At 48.2% G+C, this 27,601-nt stretch overlaps 1 protein-coding gene across 1 annotated transcript in view; it reads left to right on the forward strand.

The window, feature by feature from the left end:
* Positions 1-27,601, forward strand: part of dnah9 (dynein, axonemal, heavy chain 9) — a gene marked incomplete at its 3' end in the record, with an annotated part of 104,117 nt that overhangs the window by 15,416 nt on the left and 61,100 nt on the right. The window contains 19 exon segments of the mRNA XM_079372339.1: positions 253-414; positions 1,008-1,230; positions 1,330-1,496; positions 5,329-5,472; positions 5,620-5,779; positions 6,299-6,454; positions 7,238-7,370; positions 7,457-7,734; positions 8,833-8,963; positions 9,048-9,174; positions 9,631-9,783; positions 12,589-12,714; positions 13,997-14,236; positions 14,317-14,477; positions 18,438-18,594; positions 19,791-19,895; positions 24,361-24,518; positions 24,785-24,923; positions 26,290-26,577. Coding sequence (XP_079228465.1) covers positions 253-414; positions 1,008-1,230; positions 1,330-1,496; positions 5,329-5,472; positions 5,620-5,779; positions 6,299-6,454; positions 7,238-7,370; positions 7,457-7,734; positions 8,833-8,963; positions 9,048-9,174; positions 9,631-9,783; positions 12,589-12,714; positions 13,997-14,236; positions 14,317-14,477; positions 18,438-18,594; positions 19,791-19,895; positions 24,361-24,518; positions 24,785-24,923; positions 26,290-26,577 — 3,208 coding nt within the window.

Raw genomic sequence — 27,601 nt, forward strand, 5'->3', positions numbered from 1 at the left:
CTATAATAAGGGCCTGTGGGGACTTGGGTTGGCTACTGGAGGGTTGCTAGTTTAAGTCCCGGTGCTGACCAAAATATGAGTCCTGCAAGGCAGCGAACCCCAACAGTGCTGGTGTGTTTCCTGCATGTCAGGGTGCAGCAGCCCCACTCTGACATCTCTCCACTCGTGCACGTCCACAGGTGCTGTTTGTGTGTGTGTGTGTGTGAGAGAGAGAGAGAGAAAGAAGCATGTCTCACCTTCTTTACTCTGCAGGTATGAGAAGATCTATGAGGAGGTCCAGACCCTGGAGCCGGTTCACGTGTTCCACGGGTGGATGAGGGTGGACGGTCGGAGCATGAAGAGCTGCTTGCTCAACATCATCAAAAAGTGGAGCTTCATGTTCAAACAGCATCTCATCGACCACGTGACCAGCAGGTGAAGCCTTTTATCACACTGCTAAAACCACAGGAAGCTTTGTGGCTAAGGTCAGCACACTTTAGAGAACACGTACGTCCTGCTTCAAAAATGAAACAACAATCAGCTTAATGACATTATGAGCTGTTGACTGAGCTAGCTTTAGCTTAGCCTTTGAGTATTTGCATTTTCAATGACTGAGCCTGTAAAAGGGCTTTAACACTCGCAACACTTGGTTGTTATTGTTTGGACATCGTGTTCTTGGAGGTTAGTGAGCAGGATAGATCCCCCCCCCCCCCCCCACACACACACACACACACACACACACACACACACAGACACACACACACACATACACACACACACATACACACACACACATATACACACACACAGACCCTTTTAGGATCATTAAATTCTTCTTTTTCTAATTAAAAAATTAAACTGTTTGTCCTTTATCGACGCTTGATTTCCTGATTTCATCATTATGGAGTCATTTTCTGCCACTCAACAAAAAGTCGTCGAAGCAACATCACACATCTGGTTTGAGAGGCGGAGTCACGACTCCTCTTGATGGAGGGTTTTAATGACCCTGTCCTGCTGTGCGTCTGCAGCCTGTCCGATCTGGAGCAGTTCATCAGAGTGGCCGAGGCCGGCCTGAGCCAGCGGGTGGAGGAGGGAGACTACGGTGGCCTGGTGGGGGTCATGGCTGACCTGCTGGCTGTTAAGGAAAGACAAAGTACAACAGATGCCATGTTTGAGCCCCTTCAGCAAACGATCGCTCTGCTGAAGGTGTACGAGCAGGAGCTGCCTGACGTGGTCTACAAACAGCTGGAGGTTTGGACTGATGATTCAGAACCTTTTCTTCTCTGCTCTTCACCCCCCCCCCCCCAACCCGTCACTTTATCTGCCTCCTCCTTCTTCACCTGTCTGCAGGAGTTGCCAGAGAAGTGGAACAATGTGAGGAAGCAGGCCGTCGTAGTCAAACAGCAGGTTGCTCCTCTCCAGGCCATCGAGGTCACGAACCTGAGGAGGAAGTGTGCGTCCTTCGACGTGGAGCAGCACACCTTCAGGGAGCACTTCCGCAACAACGGGCCCTTCAGGTCTGTGTGATCATGATGAATAAACGACGATGAATCATTTTATGACACATTATGTTTCTTTAACTGCTGCCTACATGATGTATTTTAAGAACATTTTCTCTGGCGTGTTTATTAAATGCACCCAACTCAACAGGAGGAGTTTAATGGCAGGTAGCTGCAACATTCAGGGGACGGCTGCTCTAAGCTTAACGTTCGGCACAAATATTCAGTTTTGCAACATTTTTTTTACAATGTGAAAGTTGTCAAGTTCGTCTGACTCGTGCGAGGTCTCCGATCTGTGCTCAAGCTCTGCACACTTCCTCGTACACTGCTTCGGCACGGTACAGATCATGCACGAGTGCAGGCGTGCGTGCACGTTCATTCTTCAGTGAATCTGACTCACAATAAGACACACAGTCAGTGAAGTGGCCGACTCCACCACACGTCCCCTTCATTATCATATCGCATGCATGTGTTGTGTTTACGACCTTCAGCTCAAGAGGCAGCCGTGCTCAGGCCCGTTTAGTCCTGGAGCGCTGTGAGTGCACGCCAGCGGAGGGATGAGGAATCCTGAAATCATGAACATATTTTTTTTTTTTTTGTCCAAATCTTTTTATTGAAAATCAAACGTGGTGTACATGAAACGCAGCGCTGTTCAGTCAACAGCCACACCTGCCAAGGCAGAAAGAAAGCACACGTACAAAAACAGAGCTATTGACTGCACCTGGTCAATCATCTGTCGACTGAAGGCGGCAGCATTGTTGTTGAGTGTTTTAAAGGAATGCGTGTTGTGGAGAGCGTCTGTAAAGAGAAGCCTTCATGTCGTGATGTCAGATCCAAGGTGGTCTCATCCTACAAGATGTAGAAGTTGATCTGACAACATGAAGAAGCTGTCGGCCTCTCCTTCGCCTCTCGCTCCTCACCGTGCATCCCTCTCTAGAGGCAGCAGAGATTAGCACGTCTAACATTCAAAGAAGTGTTTTAAGACGAGAGGCCTGACTGAGACGCTTTAGAGGGATGAAGGGATCAGTTCTGGAGAATCATCGGCCTTTAAATAGATCAAGTGGTCTCATTGGTTTGATCCACAAAGGACCAAAACGTTACGAGAGCCGCCGTACCTACAGGAAGAACACACAGCCAAACTTCATCGTGTGTTCTCTGACAGTTACAGACTTCAAGGTAATTTATACAAAGATGCATTTTTAACCCATCCAAGAACAATAGAGAGTGATTTCTCTTTCAGATACAGACGGACAGATTGAAACCTAATCTTTCATCTGTGTCTCTCTCACAGCGTCACACACGTGACGTGCTGGGAAACGTAGCGGCGCTGCTGATGCCTGCAGGGTCACTTCTTAACGTCTTCTCCCCGGGTCACCGTGGTGCATTCAAAGCAAACGGTGAATCTGTTTGCACTCCTGCGAGCTGCAGTGAGTGAGTGGAGCTCTCTGCCCGACTCTCCTGGTCACTCTTTAACTCTCGACCATCTACGGAACAATATCACATTGTTTTCTCTTCATGCATGTTTAAGTGAAGTGTGTGATGGTGGCTGCTGCACGGCGTGTGAGTCAGCATTTTATAGCGGTGTGTACGACGCAGCCAACGTTTAGGATGAAAAAACAGATATAACACGAGTGCGTCTAAAGGAAATATGAAATGATTGAGGACAGCGCCTCAGTTTGTGCTGTGAGGTGCATTAATGTGTTAAATCTGATCTTTGACTGTAGACGCTAATTTGCTATTTACGGCTACGCAAATCTCTTTGATAAACGTTTCATTACCAGGTCATGCAAACATACCTTTACCCTGCCATTTTTTTCTCCTCTTCCACTTTCTTTTTTCTGCACCTGAAGGATATGTCCTTTTTTGTGACATTGTTTTTTGACTCTACCTGCGCTTTGGACGTACAGTGACAGTGCACACTGCACGGCAGGAGAGGCAGAACTTTGACATTTAAAGAGAGGCAGGAAGACTCACTAGGCCTAAACAAGCAGCAGCACTCTGTTTATCTAAAAGTGTGTTTTTGTGCAATAATTTATCTTTGATCATGTAGAAATCGTCAGACTTGTACATGCAAAAAATAAAAAGTGAAATGTTTTGTTAATTGCTCTTGGGGGGCCCCCTAGTGGCCGCGAGGCCCTAAGCAAGTGCTTAGTTCGAACAACATGTATACCTATGTCGAAAAAATTGGAAAAAAAAAAACATGCATACCTATGTCAAAAAAGTCCAGAAAACAACATGCATACCTATGTCGAAAAATACCTATGTTGAAAATGTAAAATAAACGACATACCTACTCATGTCGAAAAATATAAAAACTGACATACATACCCATGTCGAAAATTACAAAAGAACGACAAACATATCTATGTCGAAAAATATAAAAAAACTGACATACCTACCCATGTCAAAAAAAAATAAAAAATGGGTTAGGTTTTTTTTTATTGTCCTGTCGAAAAATATAAAGAAACGATATACATGCCTATTTCGAAAAATATAAAAACGATATACCTACCTATGTCAAAAAATATAAAAAAACAATATACTTACCCATGTCGAAAAAATAATAAATCGACATACATACCCTTGTTGAAAACATAAAAAAACGACATACATAATTATGTCGAAAAATACAAAAAAAATGACATACCTATGTCGAAAATGTAAAAAAAAAGACATACCTACCCATTTTGAAAATTAAAAAAATGGGTTAGGGTTTTTTTTTTGTGCTGTCGAAAAATATGAAAAAACAACATACCTACCCATGTTAAAAAAATAAAAATAATGACATACATACCCATGTCGAAAAAATTTCAAAAACAACATACATACCCTTGTTGAAAAATATAAAAAAATGACATCTCCACCCATGTCGAAAAATATAAAAAAACGACATACATACCTATGTGGAAAAAATAAAAAAAACGACATACATACCTATGTGGAAAAAATAAAAAAACGACATACATACCTATGTCGAAAAAATAAAAAATGGGTTAGGGGTAGGGTTAGGTTTGGGTAAAAGCGCAGCATCCTCTGGGGGAGGCTACGGGGGGCACAGGCTCTCGGGGGGACCAACGGCTTTGATAAATTATTAAGAATTTGCAATTAAAACCCTCCTTAAAAACCAATAGGACTTTGACTAAAACCTTTTAAGACAATGTTAAAATTTGGTTTTGGATAAAAAGGGTGTCCGGACCACCGCGCAGGAGAGGTCGACGGAGCTCTGTCTCTGGTTACAACCTGCCATGTCTTAGGGCCTCTGATCAAAACACCTTGGAGCTGAATGACTTTTGTTGTCCTACAAAGGGTGGAAATTAAAATATAAATAGATTAAAGCAGATAAAATAAATATCCTATTTGTAAGTGCCCTGACCTGAATTAAAAGGCCTAGTACAAATCAAGTATAAATGTTCCTACAAAATAAACGAATAAGTGCTAAAATGATAAAAGGTAAATTCATAAATGTAAAAAGTGCAATAAGTGCTTAAATTCACATAAATGAGGGTTAGGGTTCGACACGAGCGTCCCCTCTCAGCCTCCTCTCTCCATGTTAGAGAAGAGTTATCTCACGTTCGACAGGGCTAATTGAATCTTAACGAAGGGATAATTAATTCATAGGTGGAGATGCTTCGTCATAACGTGTAATTGTCAGATTAGTTACGTGTGTAATTGGTCTCTTAATAACCTGGTGATTATTTTCCCATTAATGTCAGGGAAGTCATTGTTAATTGTCACAGTGTGCAGTTAGCAGCAGAGACTCGGCTGCAGCCAAGTCAGTCTTGGAAACCTGCAGCTCTTCATTACCCAAACACAGCGCGCTGAGTAAATGTGTGTGTCGCTGTGGGCTCAGGTTTGACAGCAGGAGCCCCTACCAGATGTTGGACGCGTTCCACCGGCAGATCACGGAGCGGGAGGCGGTGATGGCCTCCCTGGTGGAGTCGGCCGGTCTGTTCGAGGTCACCGTCTCTGAATACAAGCAGCTCCGACAATGCAGGTAAGGCCCCCGAAGTGGGGAGGAGAAAATACCCAGAGCTGGTGCCAAATTCAAAACTAATGAGCCGTGGGAGCAGAGAGGCTTTTTAACATTCACAGTCAGTGCGCTTGATTTCCCCCTCTCTCTCTCTCCTCCTTCATCCCCGAGGCGTGAGGTGGCTCTGCTGAAAGAGCTGTGGGACATGATCACAGTGGTGGAGTCATGCATGGCAGCGTGGAGGACAACGCCCTGGAGGGAGATCCACGTGGAGGACATGGAGCTGGAGTGCAAACGCTTCTCCAAAGATATAAGAGGGCTTGATAAAGAGGTGAGGGAGGAGCCTCCTTAGAGTTTAGAGAGCATGTCAGCCGAGCAGCCAATCAAGAGTCAAGAAACACAGGATTGTTTCACACAGTGCCTGAACATTGTAGCGCCCCCTGTCTGTCTGCGTTCTGATACAGACGTCCTGGTCAGGTCTTCAGTCAGAGACTTAAGAGAAGTTGAGATGTAGAGAAACTGCTGTTTTTTTTGTTGTTATTTCTGAGACGCCAACAACGACCCTCTTACCCTACTTTCACATTTGCAGCTCAAACAGCTTTGAAGCGCCTTGAACGGCGTTTAGAATGACTCCACATAGCGGTCTACTTCCTTGTTTGAGGTCACTGTCTTGTTGGACTCGGGTACAGTACCTGAGGAGGGTACGTTTGTGTTAACACTGAGTGGGTCTGGATCCCTGATGTGAAAGCAGGATTGCTTTCTGTGTGAGGTCCTGCTGATCCAGGACCCGGGATGATGCTATGAGGCTGTCAGAGACTCTTGTCTGACTCCTGGTCTTTGTGTCTGATAGGTCAGAGCCTGGGACGCCTTCACAGGTTTGGACAGCAGAGTAAAGAACCTCCTGGTGTCCCTGCGGGCCGTGGCTGAGCTCCAGAACCCGGCCATACGAGCCCGACACTGGCACCAGCTGATGACCGCGACAGGAGTCCGCTTCACCATGGACCAGGTCTGTTATCAACAACGGGTGAACTATGAGCCCTACGTGCCGGAGACTTAACAGGAAACTTAAAGAGCTCGCTCACAAACCGCCATTTCCTCCAATTAATTTCTTATTGTCTGTATCCTCACTGGACCTGTTTGCTGCAGCTGTTCAGTTATAACAGTTATAACTATCATGTCTCCTAAACTCACCTGGATGAGGCAGATCAGAGAAGCAGCTGATCTTTGAGCTCCTCCTTTATCTCTGCAGCTTTCTGTGGTTCGTTCATCCTGTCTGACTTCACCTGACGGGGTTTAATAACAACACTTTGAGAACATAAATACATGTACGGAGTAACACACTGATGCAATGAAGGAATGCAGTATATGCATCATTTGCACGAGTGCAGATGGCCTAGCGGCGAGGTTGCATCATGTGCACCGAGTCTAATGACCTCCAAGTGGGCGGTCCGAGTTCAAGTCTGAATGATCCGTTAGCAGTCTGTAACAGCTGGCTGATGTTCGGCTGTCCAGAGCGTCTCTGTGAGACTGCCACCTGCAGGCTGCAGTCCTCGTCTTTGGCAGCAGCTGGCTGAAGCGTCATCACAGCTGAAGTGCTTGAGATGAAAGTTTGATTGAAACAGCGGGTGCAGAAGTCTCTGTTGGTGCAGCTCCACATTTTGATTATGATAGCTGATGTCGACTGCTTCTCATTAATGAGACTAAACTAAAGGCAGCAGGACGTCACCGTCTTATTATATCGCACGACGTTCTTTGAATTATGAGCACTAAGAAGGTTTCCGTTGAGCAGGAGACGACGCTGGCCGACCTGCTGCAGCTGAAGCTGCACTGCTTCGAGGACGAGGTCAGAGGGATCGTGGACAAAGCTGTGAAAGAGATGGGGATGGAGAAAGTCCTCTCCGAGCTCAACTCCACCTGGACAGGTTCAGGAACCTCCTCCCACTGTAGAAGAATGATGTCCTCATCTATTTACAGGATTCACTGAAGAGTGTTTTTCTCACTCATGCAGGCATGCAGTTCCAGTATGAGCCTCACCACAGGACCCGGGTTCCTCTGCTGCGCTCGGACGAGGAGCTGATCGAGACGCTGGAGGACAACCAGGTGCAGCTGCAGAACCTCATGTCGTCCAAGTACGTGGCCCACTTCCTGGACGAGGTGTCGTCGTGGCAGAGCAAGCTGTCCGTGGCCGACTCCGTCATCGCCATCTGGTTCGAGGTGCAGCGGACGTGGACTCACCTGGAGAGCATCTTCATCGGCTCGGTGGACATCCGCTCACAGCTGCCGGAGGTCAGAACTGTTGAACAAAGCGCTTCTCATCACATCTGAAGCGACCACCTAATCTATGCACTGATTCCATTTGTGAGTTAAACATAAAGAAACGCGTCTTCAGCGGTGGAACATGACCTCAGGCTGTTTTTCTTCCTCTTTAATTATTATAAACGCACAGATTTAGAGCATCAGAATTCAGATGTTATCCAAAAAGAAAGCTGGACTTTGTTCAAACAACAAAACTCATGAGCATACTAACAACCCCAACCTGCTCCAGCGCTCTTTTGGATTCCACTTTAAAGAGCATTGTTCTTGTATGAGTCGGTCTCGCTGCAGCTCTTTGGCGTGGTTCGGTGTTTCGACTGCAGCGTTCAGGAAAATGCACTGAACGTTTATGGGGTGCTCTGGTAAACCTCCAAGTTAGACCTCAGGGCCCATAACCCAGAGGTTAATGGATCAGAACCAACCCCTGCTACCACTGTTAGAACAATAAGAACGATACATACTGGTACATGCACACACACCGTAGAGAGGGGGGGCTCCCTTTGTCCCTCCATTACGCCTCTGCGACACTCAGACTGAGGCGTAAACATGGCGCCGCAGCCTGAGCGCTGAAGCTACTGTTCAAAGATTTACTTTCTGTCTCTCAGCTCTCAGCTGTCTGTGTATCTGATTCAAACACTTCTGCTGCAGTGCTTGTCAGGATGCAGGGCTGTGATTGGTTGAAAGGGCTTGTGTCATGTCATTTCCAATGCATGCATTGTCTGTCAGCGTCCTGAGCTTTTCAGAGTCTGCAGCAGCTCCTTCTCGTGCAGGTATGAACAGAAGAAACTCTGGAATCAGAATGTGCAGCTACATAACTCAGAGCTCTTCCTCTGCGCCCCTGTCGTTGCCATATGAACCCAGATAGCTTGACTCTCATAGCTGTTAATTAAGACGGCATTAATTGGCTCGCTCTCTCAGTTTAGGAGCTGAGATTACTCCACTTTTTAATTGCTCCCGGGATGATCCGACTGTGCTTTAACCCAGATGTTTGCTATTAAACGGCTGATTCTCTCCTCTCTCCTCTGGGATCCTTAATCTGCTGGCCGGGCTCCCTTGTGGAATCCTTCGCAGGACTCGAGGCGCTTCGAGGGGATTGATGCTGATTTCAAAGAGCTGGCGAACGCTGTGCATCAAACACCCAACGTGGTGGAGGCCACGAATAAAGCCGGCCTGTTTGGTAAACTGGAGGACATCCAGAGCAGGTCAGAGGTCCCTGCTTCTTCTTCTTCAGTGAGCTATCAGTGCCTCTCCTGTGGGGATTTCACTGTCTGTGTGTTTATCTGCAGGCTCTCTCTGTGTGAAAAAGCTCTGGCAGAGTATCTGGACACCAAGCGTCTGGCCTTCCCGAGGTTTTACTTCATCTCTTCCGCTGATCTGTTGGACATCCTGTCTAACGGGACCAACCCACACCAGGTGTCTCCTCTAATTTTTTTGCCTGAGGGTTGTGATGATTTAATGAGTCAGAAAAAACTCTTTGCACCAAAAAACTTCCTGCAAGTTGCTTTTAACAGTTTGATAAAATTGCATCATTCAGCTCTTAAGGTGTGGACTCGTGTTATACCTGCAGTGTCCACACAGAGGCGCTGTGGTTCATTTTTTTGCAGCCTGGATCATCAGGATATTGTCTTATGCATTTCCACCTTGCAGAAATAAATCACAGTTAAGTACAACTTGCCACTAAATCTCCCTAAGAGGAAGTTAGCCGGCGTGCTGCAGAACACGGGTCCTGCCCTTCTATAAATGATTCAGAAAACAGTAATGAATTGTTATTTATTTGCTCAAGCAGCAGAGAAAGACTCAGTCAGACTGTGAGCTGAGTGTGTGTGTGTGTGTGTGTGTGTGTGTGTGTGTGTGTGTGTGTTTGCTCAGGTCCAGAAGCATCTGTCTAAGCTGTTTGACAACATGGCGAAGATGAGATTTGAAGGCGATGAAGAGGGGAATCCGTCTCAGATTGGTCTGGGCATGTACAGCAAAGAGGAGGAGTACGTCCCCTTCAGTCAGACCTGCGACTGCACCGGACAGGTAACGCTTCAACACCTGTCAGACCAGAATGAGTTCACCTTGCATCTCAGTTCATCCCTGTTTCACATGTGATGATGTCACAACTGAAAATGACATTTATTTATGGGGCTGGCATCAAAGGAGGAGTTTATAAAACAGCTATCACAGGATTTAAATTCTTTGCTTTTTTACCTGCCTGACAAACATCAAGTAAAGTTAATAATTCTAACCAATGCCAGCTGTTATTTGGCGAGGGGCGGGGCTACACCCTGGACGAGTTGTGAGTCACAGAGCTGACCTATAGAGAGACAGACTCACATTCACACCTTTAGTTTAGAGTCAGCAGGTAACCAGCATGTGATTGGACTGTGAGAGGAAGCTGGAGGGAACCCACGCCATGCACGGGGAGAACCCACGCCATGCACGGGGAGAACCCACACCATGCACGGGGAGAACCCACGCCATGCACGGGGAGAACCCATGCCATGCATGGGGAGAACCCACACCATGCACGGGGAGAACCCACGCCATGCACGGGGAGAACCCACACCATGCACGGGGAGAACCCACGCCATGCACGGAGAGAACCCACGCCATGCACGGGGAGAACTCACGCCATGCACGGGGAGAACCCACGCCATGCACGGAGAGAACCCACGCCATGCACTGGGAGAGAATCCACGCCATGCACTGGGAGAACTCACGCCATGCACTGGGAGAACCCACGCCACGCATGGGGAGAACCCACGCCATGCACGGGGAGAACCCACGCCATGCACGGAGAGAACCCACGCCATGCACGGGGAGAACCCACACCATGCACGGGGAGAACCCACGAGTCACAGAGCTGACCTATAGAGAGACAGACTCACATTCACACCTTTAGTTTAGAGTCAGCAGGTAACCAGCATGTGATTGGACTGTGAGAGGAAGCTGGAGGGAACCCACGCCATGCACGGGGAGAACCCACGCCATGCACGGGGAGAACCCACACCATGCACGGGGAGAACCCACGCCATGCACGGGGAGAACCCATGCCATGCATGGGGAGAACCCACACCATGCACGGGGAGAACCCACGCCATGCACGGGGAGAACCCACACCATGCACGGGGAGAACCCACGCCATGCACGGAGAGAACCCACGCCATGCACGGGGAGAACTCACGCCATGCACGGGGAGAACCCACGCCATGCACGGAGAGAACCCACGCCATGCACTGGGAGAGAATCCACGCCATGCACTGGGAGAACTCACGCCATGCACTGGGAGAACCCACGCCATGCATGGGGAGAACCCACGCCATGCACGGGGAGAATCCACGCCATGCACTGGGAGAACCCACGCCATGCACGGAGAGAACCCACGCCATGCACGGGGAGAACCCACGCCATGCACGGAGAGAACCCACGCCATGCACGGGGAGAACCCACGCCATGCACGGAGAGAACTCACACCATGCACGGGGAGAACCCACGCCATGCACGGAGAGAACCCACGCCATGCACGGAGAGAATCCACGCCATGCACTGGGAGAACTCACGCCATGCACTGGGAGAACCCACGCCACGCATGGGGAGAACCCACGCCATGCACGGGGAGAACCCACGCCATGCACGGAGAGAACCCACGCCATGCACGGGGAGAACCCACGCCATGCACGGGGAGAACCCACGCCATGCACGGAGAGAACCCACGCCATGCACGGGGAGAACCCACGCCATGCACGGAGAGAACCCACGCCATGCACGGAGAGAACCCACGCCATGCATGGGGAGAACCCACGCCATGCACGGGGAGAACCCACGCCATGCACGGAGAGAACATGCAGACTCCACACAGAGAGGCTCCTGACAGACGGGGATTCAAACCAGCAACCTCCTCACTGTGAGGGGACAGAGATCACCACTGAAGTGCCGTGCAGCCCTTCGTTTTGATAGATAGATAGATAGAATACATTTGAAGCATCAGTTACTGTCTTGTGTATAAAACACACTTTTAACATCGTCATTAAAGATGGCTGCCTCTTAAGTAGCAGTGGAAACAATAAGCCAGAATGAAATGCTGACACACGGCATCATTACGGCGGGTCACTCATCCCCATTCAGCAGGTTGCTTCCTCCCTCATCAAACATCATACACCTCGTGTTGTGCTCTTTTTGACTCAAAGATGTTGAAGCTAACCAATGACCAGCAAACTCCTGGAGAAGAAATAAATAGAACTAATAGAGTGAATGAGCTGCTCAGAAATCATCACACAGGAAGTTGTTGTTTCTGGGAAACAACAATATATATATATCTGTGTGATTTATATTCATTTCACATTTCACTACTTTATTTTCTCTCTTGGTTTCCTGAGAGTGAGTGTGAGGGTCCCTAAGAAAAAACAGCTAGTCCTGCAGTGTAAACCTCAAAGATTGGGAGTTTGAGTCTTGATGAACATTAAGTAGGCAGCATGTGAAGTGGTGCTCCAATGAATTATGCAGGTTTAGCTAAATGCAAAAGACATTCTGCTGGATGTCAGGATGAGTGGGTCGGATGAAGGAATTCACTTCCCTGCACTTTTCTGTAACAGTAGAAAACATCAAATCTAGACATGGCAATAAAGGAGTCTGTCCACGCTGCCCCCCCCCCCCCCCCCCCCCCCCCCCCAGGGTTTTGCATATCAAAGCCCATAAATCCATTAATGTTCCATTATGTCCTGTCGTATTTGCATGACTCCACTTCCACTCTAATGCTTATTAATGACCTCATTAAGGTCCCTTGATAAGGGAGGCCGTCGGTCTGCTCGCGTGAAACACACTTTAATGATCCTCTGTGCTCAGGTGGAGGTGTGGCTGAACCGGGTCCTGGACACCATGCGCTCCACAGTCCGCCATGAGATGACGGAGGCGGTGATGGCCTATGAGGACAAACCCAGAGATCAGTGGCTGTTTGACTATCCGGCTCAGGTAAGCAGACTCATGGAGGTCCCACCACACTCACTTTGGGTCACGTTCTCCTCCTCGTCCAACATCTGCCAGCATGATCACATCTGTGCCTTCTTTTTCACGTTTCAGTCCACTGCACATGCTCCCTGACGCTCTGCATGCACAGAGTCTGCTGAATGTTTTAAACAGCAGAAAGCAGACGACCGTTTGGGTAATGGAAAAAACTAAATCAAACAGGAGCCATTTACTGACAGAGACATTTGGATGTTTTGAATGTGGAAATGTCCCAGATTTCAGGGTCATGGAACAGGCTGTGAAGGGTTTGGATTAGATAAGATCAACTTTATTGTCTGTCCCAACACAGACTGAATTTCTCCTTTGACAAGACTCAAACAATAAAACACATTAAAAACACTGTGAACAAAAAGATCAGACAAAGTGTCTGATGTTGTTCATGTTGGTTATTGCAGTTTCTGTAGATGTTTACCCCGGGCTGCAGGGACTCTGGAGCGTCGACCTGATGGCGGGAAGTGAAAGGCGGGGCGCTCTGGGGTCAGGCTGGACTTCCTGATCGCAGAGCGGTTATCGGTTCAGAGGTGGTCGGATGTGTTTGGTTTGGTGAGGACGCCTCACAGCGAGGAGTGAGCCCGACTTATAAAAAGACTTTCTTTGAACATGTTGAAGAAAAAAGGCCAGATGAACAAATCTTTAGATTTCCTCTTTGAAGTGGTACAAAAAGAAATGAAGGGCTTTAGAGCAACGTACAAATGAACTCCAGGATCAACTCCAGGATTAGTATTTCACTTGATTACAGCAGGTAAAACAAACTACGCTGTGCTGAGTCACTCTTTACTTATTTATGCGAGCGCCAGGGCCAAGGTGAGTCTTTGAGCGAGTCAGCGTGCTATTTTTTCCTCGACTGCAGATAAATATTTAAAAACAAAAGAGTGTGAGTATGTGCTAATGTGTGTGTGTGTGTGTGTGTGTTCAGTCCATGAGGCTGCAGCTCATTGCGTAGTCTGGTCCTCTGCTGATCCTGGTTCTGCCCTCCAGACGCTCGCTGCAGGTGAAGGAGAGCAGGTCATGAGATCACTGAGCTCAATATAGACATGAGATCATGACAACAACTTTATTCAGCACCCATAAATTACCAACCTTTTCATCTTCAGGGTTTCATATTTATCAGGCTGTATGTACATTCCTTCAAAGCGCCTCCCGTCTCTGGTCCAAACAAATCCAGACCATCCAGGACCTGAATCTAAAGTCCAAAGGATTCTATAATGGATTCTTTTCTGTTTTTCAGGTGGCGCTCACCTGCACACAGATCTGGTGGTCGTCTGACGTGGGGATGGCTTTTGCCCGTCTGGAGGAGGGCTACGACAACGCCATGAGGGAGTACTACAGGAAGCAGGTGTCCCAGCTCAACACTCTCATCTCCATGCTGATTGGACAGCTGACACCCGGAGAGCGGCAGAAAGTCATGACCATATGTACCATCGACGTCCACGCCAGAGACGTGGTGGCCAGGATGATCGCTCAGAAGGTGAGGATCAACCTGGGAGGTGTTGATGCAGAGCGAGAGGATGGCGTCCTGCCTGACGCTCTCCGTGTTTCTTTTACCAGGTGGAGAACTCGCAGGCCTTCGTGTGGCTCTCTCAGCTCCGACACCGCTGGGACGAGAAGGACAAACATTGTTCGGCTAACATTTGTGACGCTCAGTTTCTCTACTCCTATGAATACCTGGGCAACACACCTCGACTGGTCATCACCCCTCTGACAGACAGGTACTGAAGCTTCACTCACATCACCTCCTTACATCCTGAGTCTTGAATATCGCTGCCACTTATATTCTGGATTTTACGGTGCCATAAAATCTGGAAGGAATAAAAGTTTAAAGCCTTTGTGGAGTTTACTCTCCGACTCTCTGCCCGACTCTGCTGCTCGGCATTTTTAATCTCTCTTGACAAGATGTACATGATGAACAATGTACCTTGTATATTGTTCATCATGTACATCTTGTCTATATATACCTCTGTTTTCTGTAAATGCATGAAGGAGGGAAACAAGGTGGTAAAAAGCAGCGCAGCCAGCCGGGTCTGTTTCCCAGCACAGCGTGCAATCACCTTTCAATACACGAGGATTTTCCACCACGTCAAGTCGCTGTGTGGGATGGCGGCCATTTTGTTCTGGTATGCTGGTCGCACCGGTGTTTAAGATGCAGCCAACTTTTTCGATGTAAAAATGCATGCAGTAAATATAAAGTATCCTTCACAAGAAGCCAATTAGCCACAGGTGCTAATGATCGGGTCTTTGTTCAGCTCATTAGACTCTGTTTTGTTTCCGTCCTCGACTCGGGCTCTTGTGTTTCTGCTTTTGAAAAGGCTAAAAAAAGCCAACATCCCCCAAACTCATTAAATCCTGAGTATCTCTGTCTCCACAGTCCCCTGCACACAGCTTCAGCATGAGGGGAACCTGACAGGCCTGCACTGCACTGTTATGGTTGTTAAGCTATGATTGGACAGTCTCCGTTTGGGGAAGGGGTTTAGGGAGCGATCAGTTGCCCAAAGGCTGCAAACTCTTCACTCCTTTAAAAAGGGTTAAGTGAGAAAGCAAAAATATCTCCCGCAACGTCAAGTAGAGGTTTATTTTTTAATCAAGTCTGCCAGTTTGCCTGAAGCCCATTCAAAATCCATTATAAGAACATTTCTGAAATCCATTTCTGTTGATGAAATGTGCTCTCTCTTTTTTCTGGTTCTTGCAAACTGAGTTGAAGACACCAGCTTCTTATCTAATAATAACCATCTGACGCATTCTAATGATCTACATTTGAATCATTATGAACACCCACCTCGAGCAGAAACCTTTTAGAGCACCTCGGCTCTCTCCCAGCTGCTTGTTTGTTCACATGTTTCTGCAGGATTCATGATAAAGTTTGGAATACCTGCCTCTCCGAGCCCTTTGGCAAACGCCAGCGCTCGGCTGTGTGGTTTTCACACTGACCAGTATTCCCTTTGAAGCCTGAACAAACAGAAACAATGGGCTTTGATGGGCGGCTCAGCGGGCCGCGTCGCAGGACTTCACCATATGGTGCATGCCCTCGCTGTGACTCACACAGCGCCGGAGCGTGGACCAGAGGGCCGGGTGTCAAACCCTCAATCCACAGCTTAAGAAAGCAGCGCAAAGCGTGTTTGCTTCATGATATTGTTGAACAACTTTCTGAGGAAAAGAGCCAGAAAGAGACGGCAACATCTGGATGCTGTCAAGCGAAAAGCTGATGTGATTAAACAACACGGCGGCTGAGGATGAAAAGGCCTGTTTTCAGTTTGATACTATTCATACTCCCGTTAAGCCTGTGGGATTTTAAAGGGTCAGTTCACCCAAAAAAAGAACAAATGAACATTTCCTTACATGCCTGGAGGCGAGGCACGTTAATTTGAATCACACCTCCCAACAGTGACATTCACAGCCTGCCTCCTCTCTTCATTACAGATGAGACAGAAGATTACAAATAAATAAGCGGACTGAAGAGGGAAGTGAGTCAGAGAGACGTAGACGCATTGAATCAATAAGAGTCGATGTAAACAGGAAGTCAGACCTTGAACATTATTCTACACAGCAGCTGATGTGTTCAGGTCAGCCAGCTGCTCGTCACAACATCTCACATGAAAAGTTGACTGAAGACGTTTTTTTCTCTGTTTTTCTTTGATGTCTTTTTCATTCGTGCCACAAAAATCAATAAACTGGGACTGGAGCTTTATTTATTTAGTATAAGATTCATGATAGATGTTCAATACAGGTTCACCCCTCTTAACACCCTTCATCTCTGGGGTCAGCTGTGGCTTTGTGGTAGAGTCGGCCTCTGCAGCCTCTACCATCAGTGTGTGAATGGATGAGTTAATACTGATGGACTCTGCAGCAGCCTCTACCATCAGTGTGTGAATGGATGAGTTAATACTGATGGACTCTGCAGCAGCCTCTACCATCAGTGTGTGAATGGATGAGTTAATACTGATGGACTCTGCTGCAGCCTCTACCATCAGTGTGTGAATGAGACCTGCGATGTGTCTGTTGTTCTGAAGTCGTCAGAAGAGGAGAAAAGTAAAGTACAAGCTGGAGTCCATTTAATGAGTCAGCATGTGGTCATAAAGGATATGAGGGTTGTATTGTAACCAGTTTAATATTGCAATGAAAACCAGTGAAAGCTGAAAGAAAAGGCAGCAGGTGAACCTTCAGGTTGTTCAGTTTGTAGCTGACAGTGATGATGAAGACGTAACGTGTGTCAGCAGTGATGGAGGACATGAGAACGCTTGTGATGAATCCCGGCTGCAGTCGGTCTGCTCTGTTCACCTTCTGCTGCAGAATAATTAGACTAAAGGAATCACGCTCGCTAATCTATAACAGCAGGACTGTTATTGGCACAGTGTTAGCCTCCGCTCAATACTTACTGCAGGACCCCCCCCCCCCCCCCCCCCACACACACACACACACACACACACACACACACACACAGAGAGAGAGAAAGATGGAGGGAGGATGAGTCAGACGGACAGACTGATGTATGGCTGCTTCTTTTAAAAACACTGTAATAAAACAAGTCACCTTGTCACAGCCTCCTGCTTTAGCTCCCTCTGTCCTCTTTAATCTGGCTTTAGTTATTCCGTGCAGGACGTCCTCATCCAGCCCGCCAGACGACTGATTGTGAGATTTTTGGCCGTATTTCAGAGGAGAGCCATAAAGCTTGCTGGCACTAGTATCCGTATGATGCGCTGTATACAGATGGGGATCATTCGTCTTCTCGCTGTGCCCCCCCCCCTCCCCCCCCCTCCTCCTCCTCCTCCCCCCTCCCAACTCCTTCACACATCATCTTTTAACCAGCAGCTAATTAAAACCATTGCATTATTGATAATCAAGGAAAGCACTGTGTTCATCGTCCCGATCAATAATCTCCTGATTGCCTGCATCAGTTCACCTCATTGATGCTGCTGTTTTCTGTATTGATCAGATTGGCAGCCTGTTTGTTAGTCCTGACAGGTTTCTGCAGCAGAAGCAATCATTGGTGTTGCTAATCAGGCCGGCTGATAATCAAAGCACAGCAGCAGATTATATTATCATATAATGAGGTTATGTACGACGTTGTCGGAGCTGGTTATGAGCCTGTGTCAACACGCCGCTCGTCACCTGCACGGCATACGGCACAGTGTGGAGTTATAATAAGAATACATCTCCTCTGAATACTCAAAGACGCTCAACACAAGATTTACACTCTCGTTCCTGAGACATGCTGCTCGCACATAAACAGGATTATATGGACGTGCACCCTGAACCCTGAACGTGCATGAAGGTGCTGCCCAAAGGGGGGCAGCATCGAGTCTGGAGCTGGCGTCCCTCCGGTTCTCATCCCCGGTCCGGCTAACCCTGACAACAAACCAGTTAGGACAAGTCAACAAAGACATCATGTCAGAGGAGGAGGAGGAGGAGGAGGAGGAGGAGGAGGAGGAGGGTCAAGTCTCTCTCTGCAATCAAACATTAATTCAGGATTTTCCCGTCTCCTTGAAATACGCTCACTCCAGCTCCAAAACAATCCAAGATGGCCGCAGGTGGAGGTTTTAAATCAGGGGTCTGATGGTGATGTCATCACGTTTAATGAATCGAATGAAGTCTTTGTGTTCCTCATTGCTAATGTGTGTGTGTCTTTGTACGTGTGTGTGTGTGTGTGTGTGTGTGTGTGTCCTGACTATATTTAGATGCTACATCACCCTGACCCAGTCCCTCCACCTGACCATGAGCGGCGCTCCTGCAGGACCCGCAGGCACCGGGAAAACTGAGACTACCAAAGACCTGGGCAGAGCGCTCGGCATCATGGTCTACGTGTTTAACTGCTCCGAGCAGATGGACTACAAGGTGAGTGTACCCGGCTGATGTGCATCCACACAAGGACGCACCGTGTTTCTTTAATCACTGCTGTGCTTCCTTCACGCTCTCTTCATCTCCTGCTTCCTCGTTCAAAGGACAGCTGATCACTTCAACTCTGATCTCTCTGCACACAGGCTGCAGCTCACACACATACACAGTGTTTGCATATAGAGTGCTCAAGAGAGGCATAAACATACTGTTGTGATCCGGCTTCACAGGGGCGTGATTACAGCAGCGAGGCGTACGGCACCCCTGGCTATACACACTGCGAGGTGTCAGAGAGACGTGCTAATATCCTCCAGGAGGAACAAAGGCAGCAGAGACGGGCGCCTCCTTGTTTCTCACATTCAGCCGTGCAACCACACACGTTCAATCAGTCCTTCAGTCACCTCTGCTTTGCGTCACAGGAGGTTTTCCGAGGCCTGTAATTGGTTAGAAAAGTCGTCTTCATCCTGGTCCAGCTGCGCTCAGGTCCATGTTCGGAGTGTGGGCGGGAAACATGTTTTCTTTGAATCATCAGAGTCTGGTTTGATTAGTGTGAGGTCTGCTTTAGTTAAACAGCTCCATGTATGATGTGAATGAATGCATGCACAGCAGGGGCGCGCTCACACGCTGTCAGCACGAGAGCGCCGAGCGCCTTTCTGTGCAGCCGCTCCAAACCGTTAAAAAAAACACCTGTTAACAAAATGCAGGATATTCTGCAAAGTTTCACGTCTTGTAGCCACATGACAGTCTGATCTAAATTAACAACTTGTCTAAAACAAGGACATGTTGCCATAGAGACAGGACGGACGCGTCCTCGCGTGCACAGCCGGCGCTTTACGCTGAATGCTGCGGCTTACAGCATCGTTTCCTGTCCTGTTTATGAGCTCGTGCATCTTATTGCTTTGAGTCCTATCATCTTTTTTTTTTTTACATGAATTTTGAGTGAACTCCCAACTGAGTCCCTCCAACGTGTGGAGCGACTTCTTTTTTCACCGTGGCTCGTTTATAATTTCCTGTTTTGCCTCTTTCTTCAGAGATGTTTGATGTCTAACTCTTACCTTCTTAAAACTCAGACAGGGAATCCCAAATGACGAGCGTGAAAAGTTGAAACACTTCCTGTAAGTCTGCCTGATCGGGTCTCTGTCAGCTGTCTCCATCTGAATACCTCTCTCTCTCTCTCTCTCTCTCTCGCCCGTCAGTCCTGTGGGAACATCTACAAAGGCCTGGCTCAGACGGGGGCGTGGGGCTGCTTCGATGAATTCAACAGGATCTCAGTGGAGGTTCTGTCCGTGGTGGCTGTCCAGGTGAGAACAGTTCTGGTTTCATGTTTGTATCCTCAGTACCGAGCGGAGAGCAAACCCTTAGAAACGACATCACAGGAGTAAACAGCCTCTTCATCAGCGCGGCGTGAATGACCTCAGCTCAAAGACTGATCCACGCAGGCGGACACCTTTACACCGCCGAGCTTCTTTATAATTGGAGCCTCCTCTGATCTGATTTAAGAGTCCAGAGAGGAGACAACGCCTCCTCCTCCTCCTCCTCCTCCTCCTCCTCCTCCTCCTCCTCCTCCTCCTCCTCCCGCCCGCCCGCCGAGCTGCTCCTTATTTTTCATCATCTGAAAAAACTGTGAGAGGAGAAACGCCAACATTCAAGGACATGCAGATGATTTACAGAGCTCCAGCTGTGACGACATCAACATCGTTTGTTTGTGATGTTTGCGTCACAGTAGTCCTGATCATCGACCTAATAAATACAAGCTGCAGCGTGTTGTGATGTGTTTGATGAAGGTGGAGTTAATAGAGACCTTTGAGAAGAGCCGGGGGGTCCTGGGGGTCCTGGGGGGTCCTGGGGGTCCTGGGGGGTCCTGGGGGTCCTGGGGGGTCCTGGGGGTCCTGGGGGGGAGATGGTTCAGGGTGATAATCCCACAGCAGCCTCGACCGTCAGGCTGTGAAGAGAAGACGAGAACAGGAATAAACATTTAAACAAAGACACGAGATATATGTTCAACATGTTTCCTGATCGTCTGACAGGAAGTCAGTGAATTTATGAATCTCAGGGGTCACCTCCTTCAGTTATTAAGTCTAAGAATAATAATAATAATAATAATAATAATAATTAATAATGATAATAATAAATAATGTCTAAAGTCCATCTTTATGTTCTCTGAGTAAACCTCATGAATCAGTCTGCCAACACTGCTCCTCCTCCTCTTCTTCCTCCTCTCCTCCTCCTCTCCTCTTCCTCCTCCTCCTCCTCCTCTCCTCTTCCTCCTCCTCCTCTTCTTCCTCCTCTTCCTCCTCTCCTCTTCCTCCTCCTAGTCTTCCTCCTCTTCCTCCTTTCCTCTTCCTCCTCCTCCTCTTCCTCCTCTCCTCTCCTCTTCCTCCTCCTCTTCTTCCTCTCCTCTCCTCTTCCTCCACTCCTCTTCTTCCTCCTCTTCCTCCTCTCCTCTCCTCTTCCTCCTCCACTCCTCTTCCTCCTCCTCTCCTCCTCCTCTTCCTCCTCCTCTTCCTCCTCCTCCTCCTCTTTCTCCTCTCCTCTTCCTCCTCCTCTCCTCCTCATCTCCTCTTCCTCCTCCTCCTCCTCCTCTCCTCTTCCTCCTCTTCCTCCTCCTCTCCTCCTCTTCCTCCTCCTCCTCTCCTCCTCCTCTTCCTCCTCCACTCCTCTTCTTCCTCCTCTTCCTCCTCCTCTCCTCCTCCTCTTCCTCCTCCTCTCCTCCTCCTCCTCCTCTTCCCCCCCCCCCCCTCAGATTACAGGACTCTTTAGAGAGGCCATATTCAGTGTTTCAGCTGATGCTAGCTCTTTCTGTTATCCTGGATCAAACGCTCCGTCTTCTCTCTGCTCTTCCATAAGTCGACTGTGGTGGATTCAAACGCACGCTAACGTCACGCGTGTGCAGCACTGTCACAGCAGACTGTGTACAGTAGATAAGGATGCTGATCATGATCCTGACGATAATGGAGCGCCTCAAAGGATCATTATTCAGCGCCCTTCCCTCTCTCTCCCAGTGAAGCTGTGCAGGTCTACAGTACTTAGAGAATTTTAAAGTGCCGGCAGAATGAATAGGTGTAATGAATAATAAATCATGGTGGCTTTTACGTGGAGGAGCAGACCTTGAGAACAGAGCGGCGTCAGACTCCTGCTGTGACAGCTGGCAGCTTGCTTCACACACACGCCTCATCCATCCTCCTAAAGTGGGAGAATCACAGGACGACACACTCGGCTGCTCGCAGCGCCTCTGCTAACACAGGTGGTGGGACGGCTTTACATTAAATAAAGCCGAGGCAAACAGAAGGCTCACAGACTCCACAGCATGGAGACGAATCGTTGGAGCTCTGCCTCTGCTGCAGCTCACACGGGCCTGCAACTCAGTCCTGCATCAATCCAACACCCTGAAGACAGACAGAAAGACCCTGAAGACAGACAGAAACACCCTGAAGACAGACAGAAACACCCTGAAGACAGACAGAAACACCCTGAAGACAGACAGAAACACCCTGAAGACAGACAGAAACACCCTGAAGACAGACAGAAACACCCTGAAGACAGACGGACCCAGAAACACCCTGAAGACAGACAGAAACACCCTGAAGACAGACAGAAACACCCTGAAGACAGACGGACCCAGAAACACCCTGAAGACAGACAGAAACACCCTGAAGACAGACGGACCCAGAAACACCCTGAAGACAGACAGAAACACCCTGAAGACAGACAGAAACACCCTGAAGACAGACGGACCCAGAAACACCCTGAAGACAGACAGAAACACCCTGAAGACAGACGGACCCAGAAACACCCTGAAGACAGACAGAAACACCCTGAAGACAGACAGAAACACCCTGAAGACAGACGGACCCAGAAACACCCTGAAGACAGACAGAAACACCCTGAAGACAGACGGACCCAAAGACACCCTGAAGACAGACGGACCCAAAAACTCCCTGAAGACAGACGGACCCAAAGACACCCTGAAGACAGACGGACCCAGAAACACCCTGAAGACAGACAGAAACACCCTGAAGACAGACGGACCCAAAGACACCCTGAAGACAGACGGACCCAAAAACTCCCTGAAGACAGACGGACCCAGAAACACCCTGAAGACAGACGGACCCAAAGACACCCTGAAGACAGACGGACCCAGAAACACCCTGAAGACAGACGGACCCAGAAACACCCTGAAGACAGACGGACTGAATCTTTGTCCAAGAAAAGACTAAATGAATCCACATTGTTTTCACTGCTCATCGTTTGCCAATAAGAGAATTAGTTTGGACTTCATGATCTGCTCCAGCGTGCTGCAGGCGTATCGAGGACAGGAAGTCAGACAAGAAAACTCATCCTTACAAAATAAAACACAACACACAGGCTGTATTCTCCACAGAATGAACAACAGCTCATCCTGCGTCTCCTGTGATCTTTCACCGTAGAGCCGTGCATGGCTGTACTCACGCTACACAGACGGAGCGAGCGCTTTATCGTGGCGTTACAAACCTTGATAAATATTAACATAGTTGTAACACCTCCTGGCCCTCCGGTGTCTTTGTTAAGTGTTCCTCTCCCTGCAGGTGAGCAGTGTCTCTGTTATTTCACATTTAAAAAAAGCCACACTGACGTCTATAGGAAAACTTTTCTTCTTCTTCTTTTGTTCTCCGTGTTGCAGCTGTTTATTTCTGCGTCTGTGTCGGTGTGACTGAGCGATCTGTGGCCGACTACTCAGCCATGAAGAGATGTTCCTCCTCTTTCCAGCTGTCGGCTCGCCACGCTCCTTCACCACACGCATGTTAAATTCATAAAGCCTCTTACAGGATCCAGAGTTTAAGGCCAGGACACACACACACACACACACACACACACACACACACACGCACGTCTGATATCTCATTCAATCATAATGTAGACAAACCGAGCCAAAGCCGTCCATCCATCCAGTAAACGCTGGCTGATAGCGCGCTCGTATTATTGATGAATCTGGGTCCCTGAAAGAAACTAACATAACAAAGTGACAGGCTGTAACAAATGGACTCACTGGTATGTGCTTAATGAAATTAATAATATGCTAATGAGTGATGAGAAGCTTTCCTTTGTGTGTTTTCCTGGTTGGAAGCGTCTTCTGGGACTTGCTGCTGAGACGGATCTAAAAACTCGTTCACAGTTTTGTGGATAAAGAAGTTTAGAGAGTAAAAACTGTGATGACATAAAAAGCAGCTGGAAACACATCGTGGATCTTTGCTTTCAATCAGAGCTACAGAGCATGTCATATTAATATGCATTGGACATATTTTAATGCTTTTATTTTGATAGGATAGAGGAGGAGAAACAGGAAATGTGGAGTAAAACAATATGGGACGAGGTGCACCAAATATCTTTATGCCTCAAATAATGATTAAAATGATGAAGATAGACCAAGCTGCATCCTTCCCGCCGTGACTAACAACATGCAAGCGTTGGATATGACATCATATCTCACACGCAGGTCGTCCACGCTGCAGCCGATGAATCTTCACTCCTTTAGTTTCCCCTGGAAAACATTATAAAGTCATGCTTTTATTTTGAAGGTGGAGAAACAGAAGTGTGGTGCATTGTATCTATTCCCTGAGCTGAGTGAAGTTTTCCTCTGGTGTCGATGCAGGTCAAAGGTCAACGTGTCAGTCATGATGTTAATAATAATGCTCAGCCAGCAGAGGAAGCGAGGAAGAGGCTCGGCCATGTTTCAGGGTTGGACGATTCATTCTGGTCTGTGTCGTGTTTCTCTTCCTGTGTTTGCAGGTGAAAAGTATCCAAGACGCCGTCAGAGACAAGAAGCAGAGGTTTAACTTCATGGGGGAGGAGGTGAATCTTTGTCCGACCGTCGGCATCTTCATCACCATGAATCCAGGATACGCCGGCAGGACGGAGCTGCCAGAGAACCTCAAGGCTCTGTTCAGGTTAAGTCCACTTCATCTGTTAGTCATGTGACCTGTTTGTTAAATAGAGTTTTAGTTATGCTCACCTTTACCTGAACAGTAAGGGGACATATCTTTACACTGTGATGGATCAGATAAAACCAACGTCCTGGTTTTATCTGAAGACACCAACAGATGAGCCAAAACAGATCGTGGAGGAGCGACGGACATTAAGTGCAGCGATGGCACAGTCTCAAGTTTGTGTGTGGATACGAGACATCCTGTCTGACCCTCCCGTGTCTCCTCAGGCCGTGTGCCATGGTGGTGCCCGACTTCGAACTGATCTGTGAAATCATGCTGGTGGCCGAAGGTTTCATCAACGCCCGGGTCCTGGCGAGGAAGTTCATCACCCTGTACACGCTGTGTAAAGAGCTGCTGTCCAAACAGGTGAGACGGATCCGTTTTAAAACCACTGAGATCACGATGGCGGAGTGAGTCAGCGGCGTGCTCGCACACGGGCTGCCGTCTGAAGTGCTACGTGATTTACATGTGCAGCCATTATTTGAATGATTAAAAAGAGAAGCAATAAGAGGAGTGTGAGTGCTGAGTCATGGTTACAGCAGAGCTCCTCCTCGTAGGTAAGCACTTTAATGAGCCCCGGGCTGTGGATGAATTTCCCATGACCACGAGCCCGTTGAAGTGTCAGAGCCCAGCACGTCCTCTTTATGGCTGCTTTATGAAGCACTTCTTCTTCACACGCTTTTACATCAACTTAATTACACCTTCTTTTTTTTTTCTTTTTGCAGCTTCAAGGTTGTTTGATGGAGCAACTTTTTCCAACTTTAGCAACTCAGTGGCGATGAAGTCGAAGGATAATGAACGCACTGCTTCTCTCAGCGATTTACTCCACAGCTGAAGGAGCCAATCAGTGAGAAGTGCAGGTTCACAGCAGTGCGTTCCTATTCCACGTTAGTCGAGTGGTTTCATATAGCATTTCACGATGTGCTGATTTTTTTGTCTCTGCGGTCGAGTGAACGCAGGAGCATGATGAGCGGGTCACCAGAAATACATTAAACACTTTTAAAATCAACCAGGAGCTACATTTATGCCCAATTAACTTTAAGCTCTGATTTTTAATGACACTCAAATGAAGTCCGGATGTATTTCTGAAACTTTTTCCTCCATCGTCACTTAATCTGGGATTATTTCTCCATTCATTCATGAGAGGAAAAAACAAAGAGAGGCTCCGGTTTTCCCTCAAAGAGAAACGAAGGAGGATTATTTTCTCAGCTGTCTTTTACACCTCCGATCTAACTATTATTATCATCTAGCTGTTTCCTCAAACACTCACACCCTGCTGATGAAGCAGTGGGAGCAACTTGGGGTTAAGTGTCTTGCTCAAGGGCTCATCGGACATGTGGCAGCAGGAGCTGGGGATCGAACCCTCGACCCACAGCTCCCCCCTGTCGTTCACGGCGTATATGAGACTGAAGTTTTCTCTGATCCGTCAGCACTTCGAGGGCGACAAACAGGAAAAGTTTTAGGCGTGTTTCTCCTGGACCAATCAGGCGTCGGCACAAAGAGCGGGCGCGATGCTGCCGTCGTCTCACAACGAGAGCTGAGGGAAATTCACTGTGACGCACAGGCGGCTCTGGATGTACAAACAACAATCTGGAGGGAAACGTTTAAGTTCATTAGCGTGCGATGAATGGAATATTTGAGCCGTCCGTCACGGGGAATTCAGTTACTGATTCCTCCTCTGATGAGCTTCCTCATTTCTAAGACTTCCTGTTTGTTTGTTTTTGTCCCAAAGGATCACTATGACTGGGGCCTCCGAGCCATCAAGTCCGTCCTGGTGGTGGCCGGCTCTCTGAAGAGAGGAGACCCGGGCCGAGCGGAGGACCAGGTCCTGATGCGAGCGCTGAGAGACTTCAACACCCCCAAGATCGTGACGGACGACATGCCGGTGTTCATGGGTCTGATCGGGGATCTGTTCCCAGCCCTGGCCGTCCCCAGGAAGAGGGACCTGGAGTTTGAGACGCACGTGAAGGAGTCCATCCTGGATTTAAAGTTACAAGCCGAGGACAACTTTGTTCTCAAGGTACGAGACGTCCCCGTGCTTTCAGGTCATCAAGTTCTGGAAATACAAGAATCACAAGTGATGAAAACAACCAAATCCCCACATGGAGGTTTCGTCTTTAACAGTTTGGACAGATATTACAGCTGTAGCACTTTCATTTAGATTTATCGGAGTTCTCTCCTAAATCTGTTTACCTCACTTCCCAACGCTCCGCCGGGAAACACACATTAGTGTCAGAGCCGTCTGCAGCAGCTGGATGAATCGGGCAAATATTGCAGAGAGCCAATGGTTGGCTGTGATGAGAGTTCAGGTGCCTGAGCTGTTGACCTAATTCTACTCATTAAGTTACTTACACACACACACACACACACACACACACACACACACACACACACAGTAGCAGGCGGTTTGTGTCAGAGACGGATGAACGCAGGACCAGGGGAAATAAGTGCAATCTGCCTCAGGTCAAATAGACACGCAGACCACATAATAACACTCCATCAATGGAGGCCGGCGCTGCACCACACCACTTAACCCCGACACTGTGCGAGACGGAAGCGAAATAAACAAAGAGGAGGAGACACGGCGAGAGAGAGAGAGAGAGAGAGAGGAGGGGCGGTCAATAACAAGCATCCACCTCCAGAGCTTGAACTTTTACTGTCTTTGTTTGTGCCACCAACCTTTTGATTTCACACAAAGCAACAAGGGAGGGGGCGGGAGGGGGGGGGACTGCATACCGTTAGCCTGTGCTAGCATTAGCCGTCCCCACTTCAAAGCAGTAATCAGCCGGGGCCTTTGAGAGCGGATGAATGGAGAGTGAGTAGGAGCAGTGAGGGAGCGGTCGATGGCATTGATTGAGCTCAGCGTCTGTATGTTTGAGTGGAAGTGGGGAGGAAATCTCTCCTCCCTGTTTCTCTGGCACACACTCACCGTGTCACCTCTCACACACACACACACACACACACGGACTGACTGGAAATGTTGCACCGCAGGTAAAGCCTAGCGTGTGGCTTTCACATCGAATCTTAGACCGCATTGCAACCGA

Source organism: Symphodus melops (assembly GCF_947650265.1).
Source record: "Symphodus melops genome assembly, chromosome: 21".
In the NCBI taxonomy this organism is placed as follows: Eukaryota; Metazoa; Chordata; class Actinopteri; order Labriformes; family Labridae; genus Symphodus; species Symphodus melops.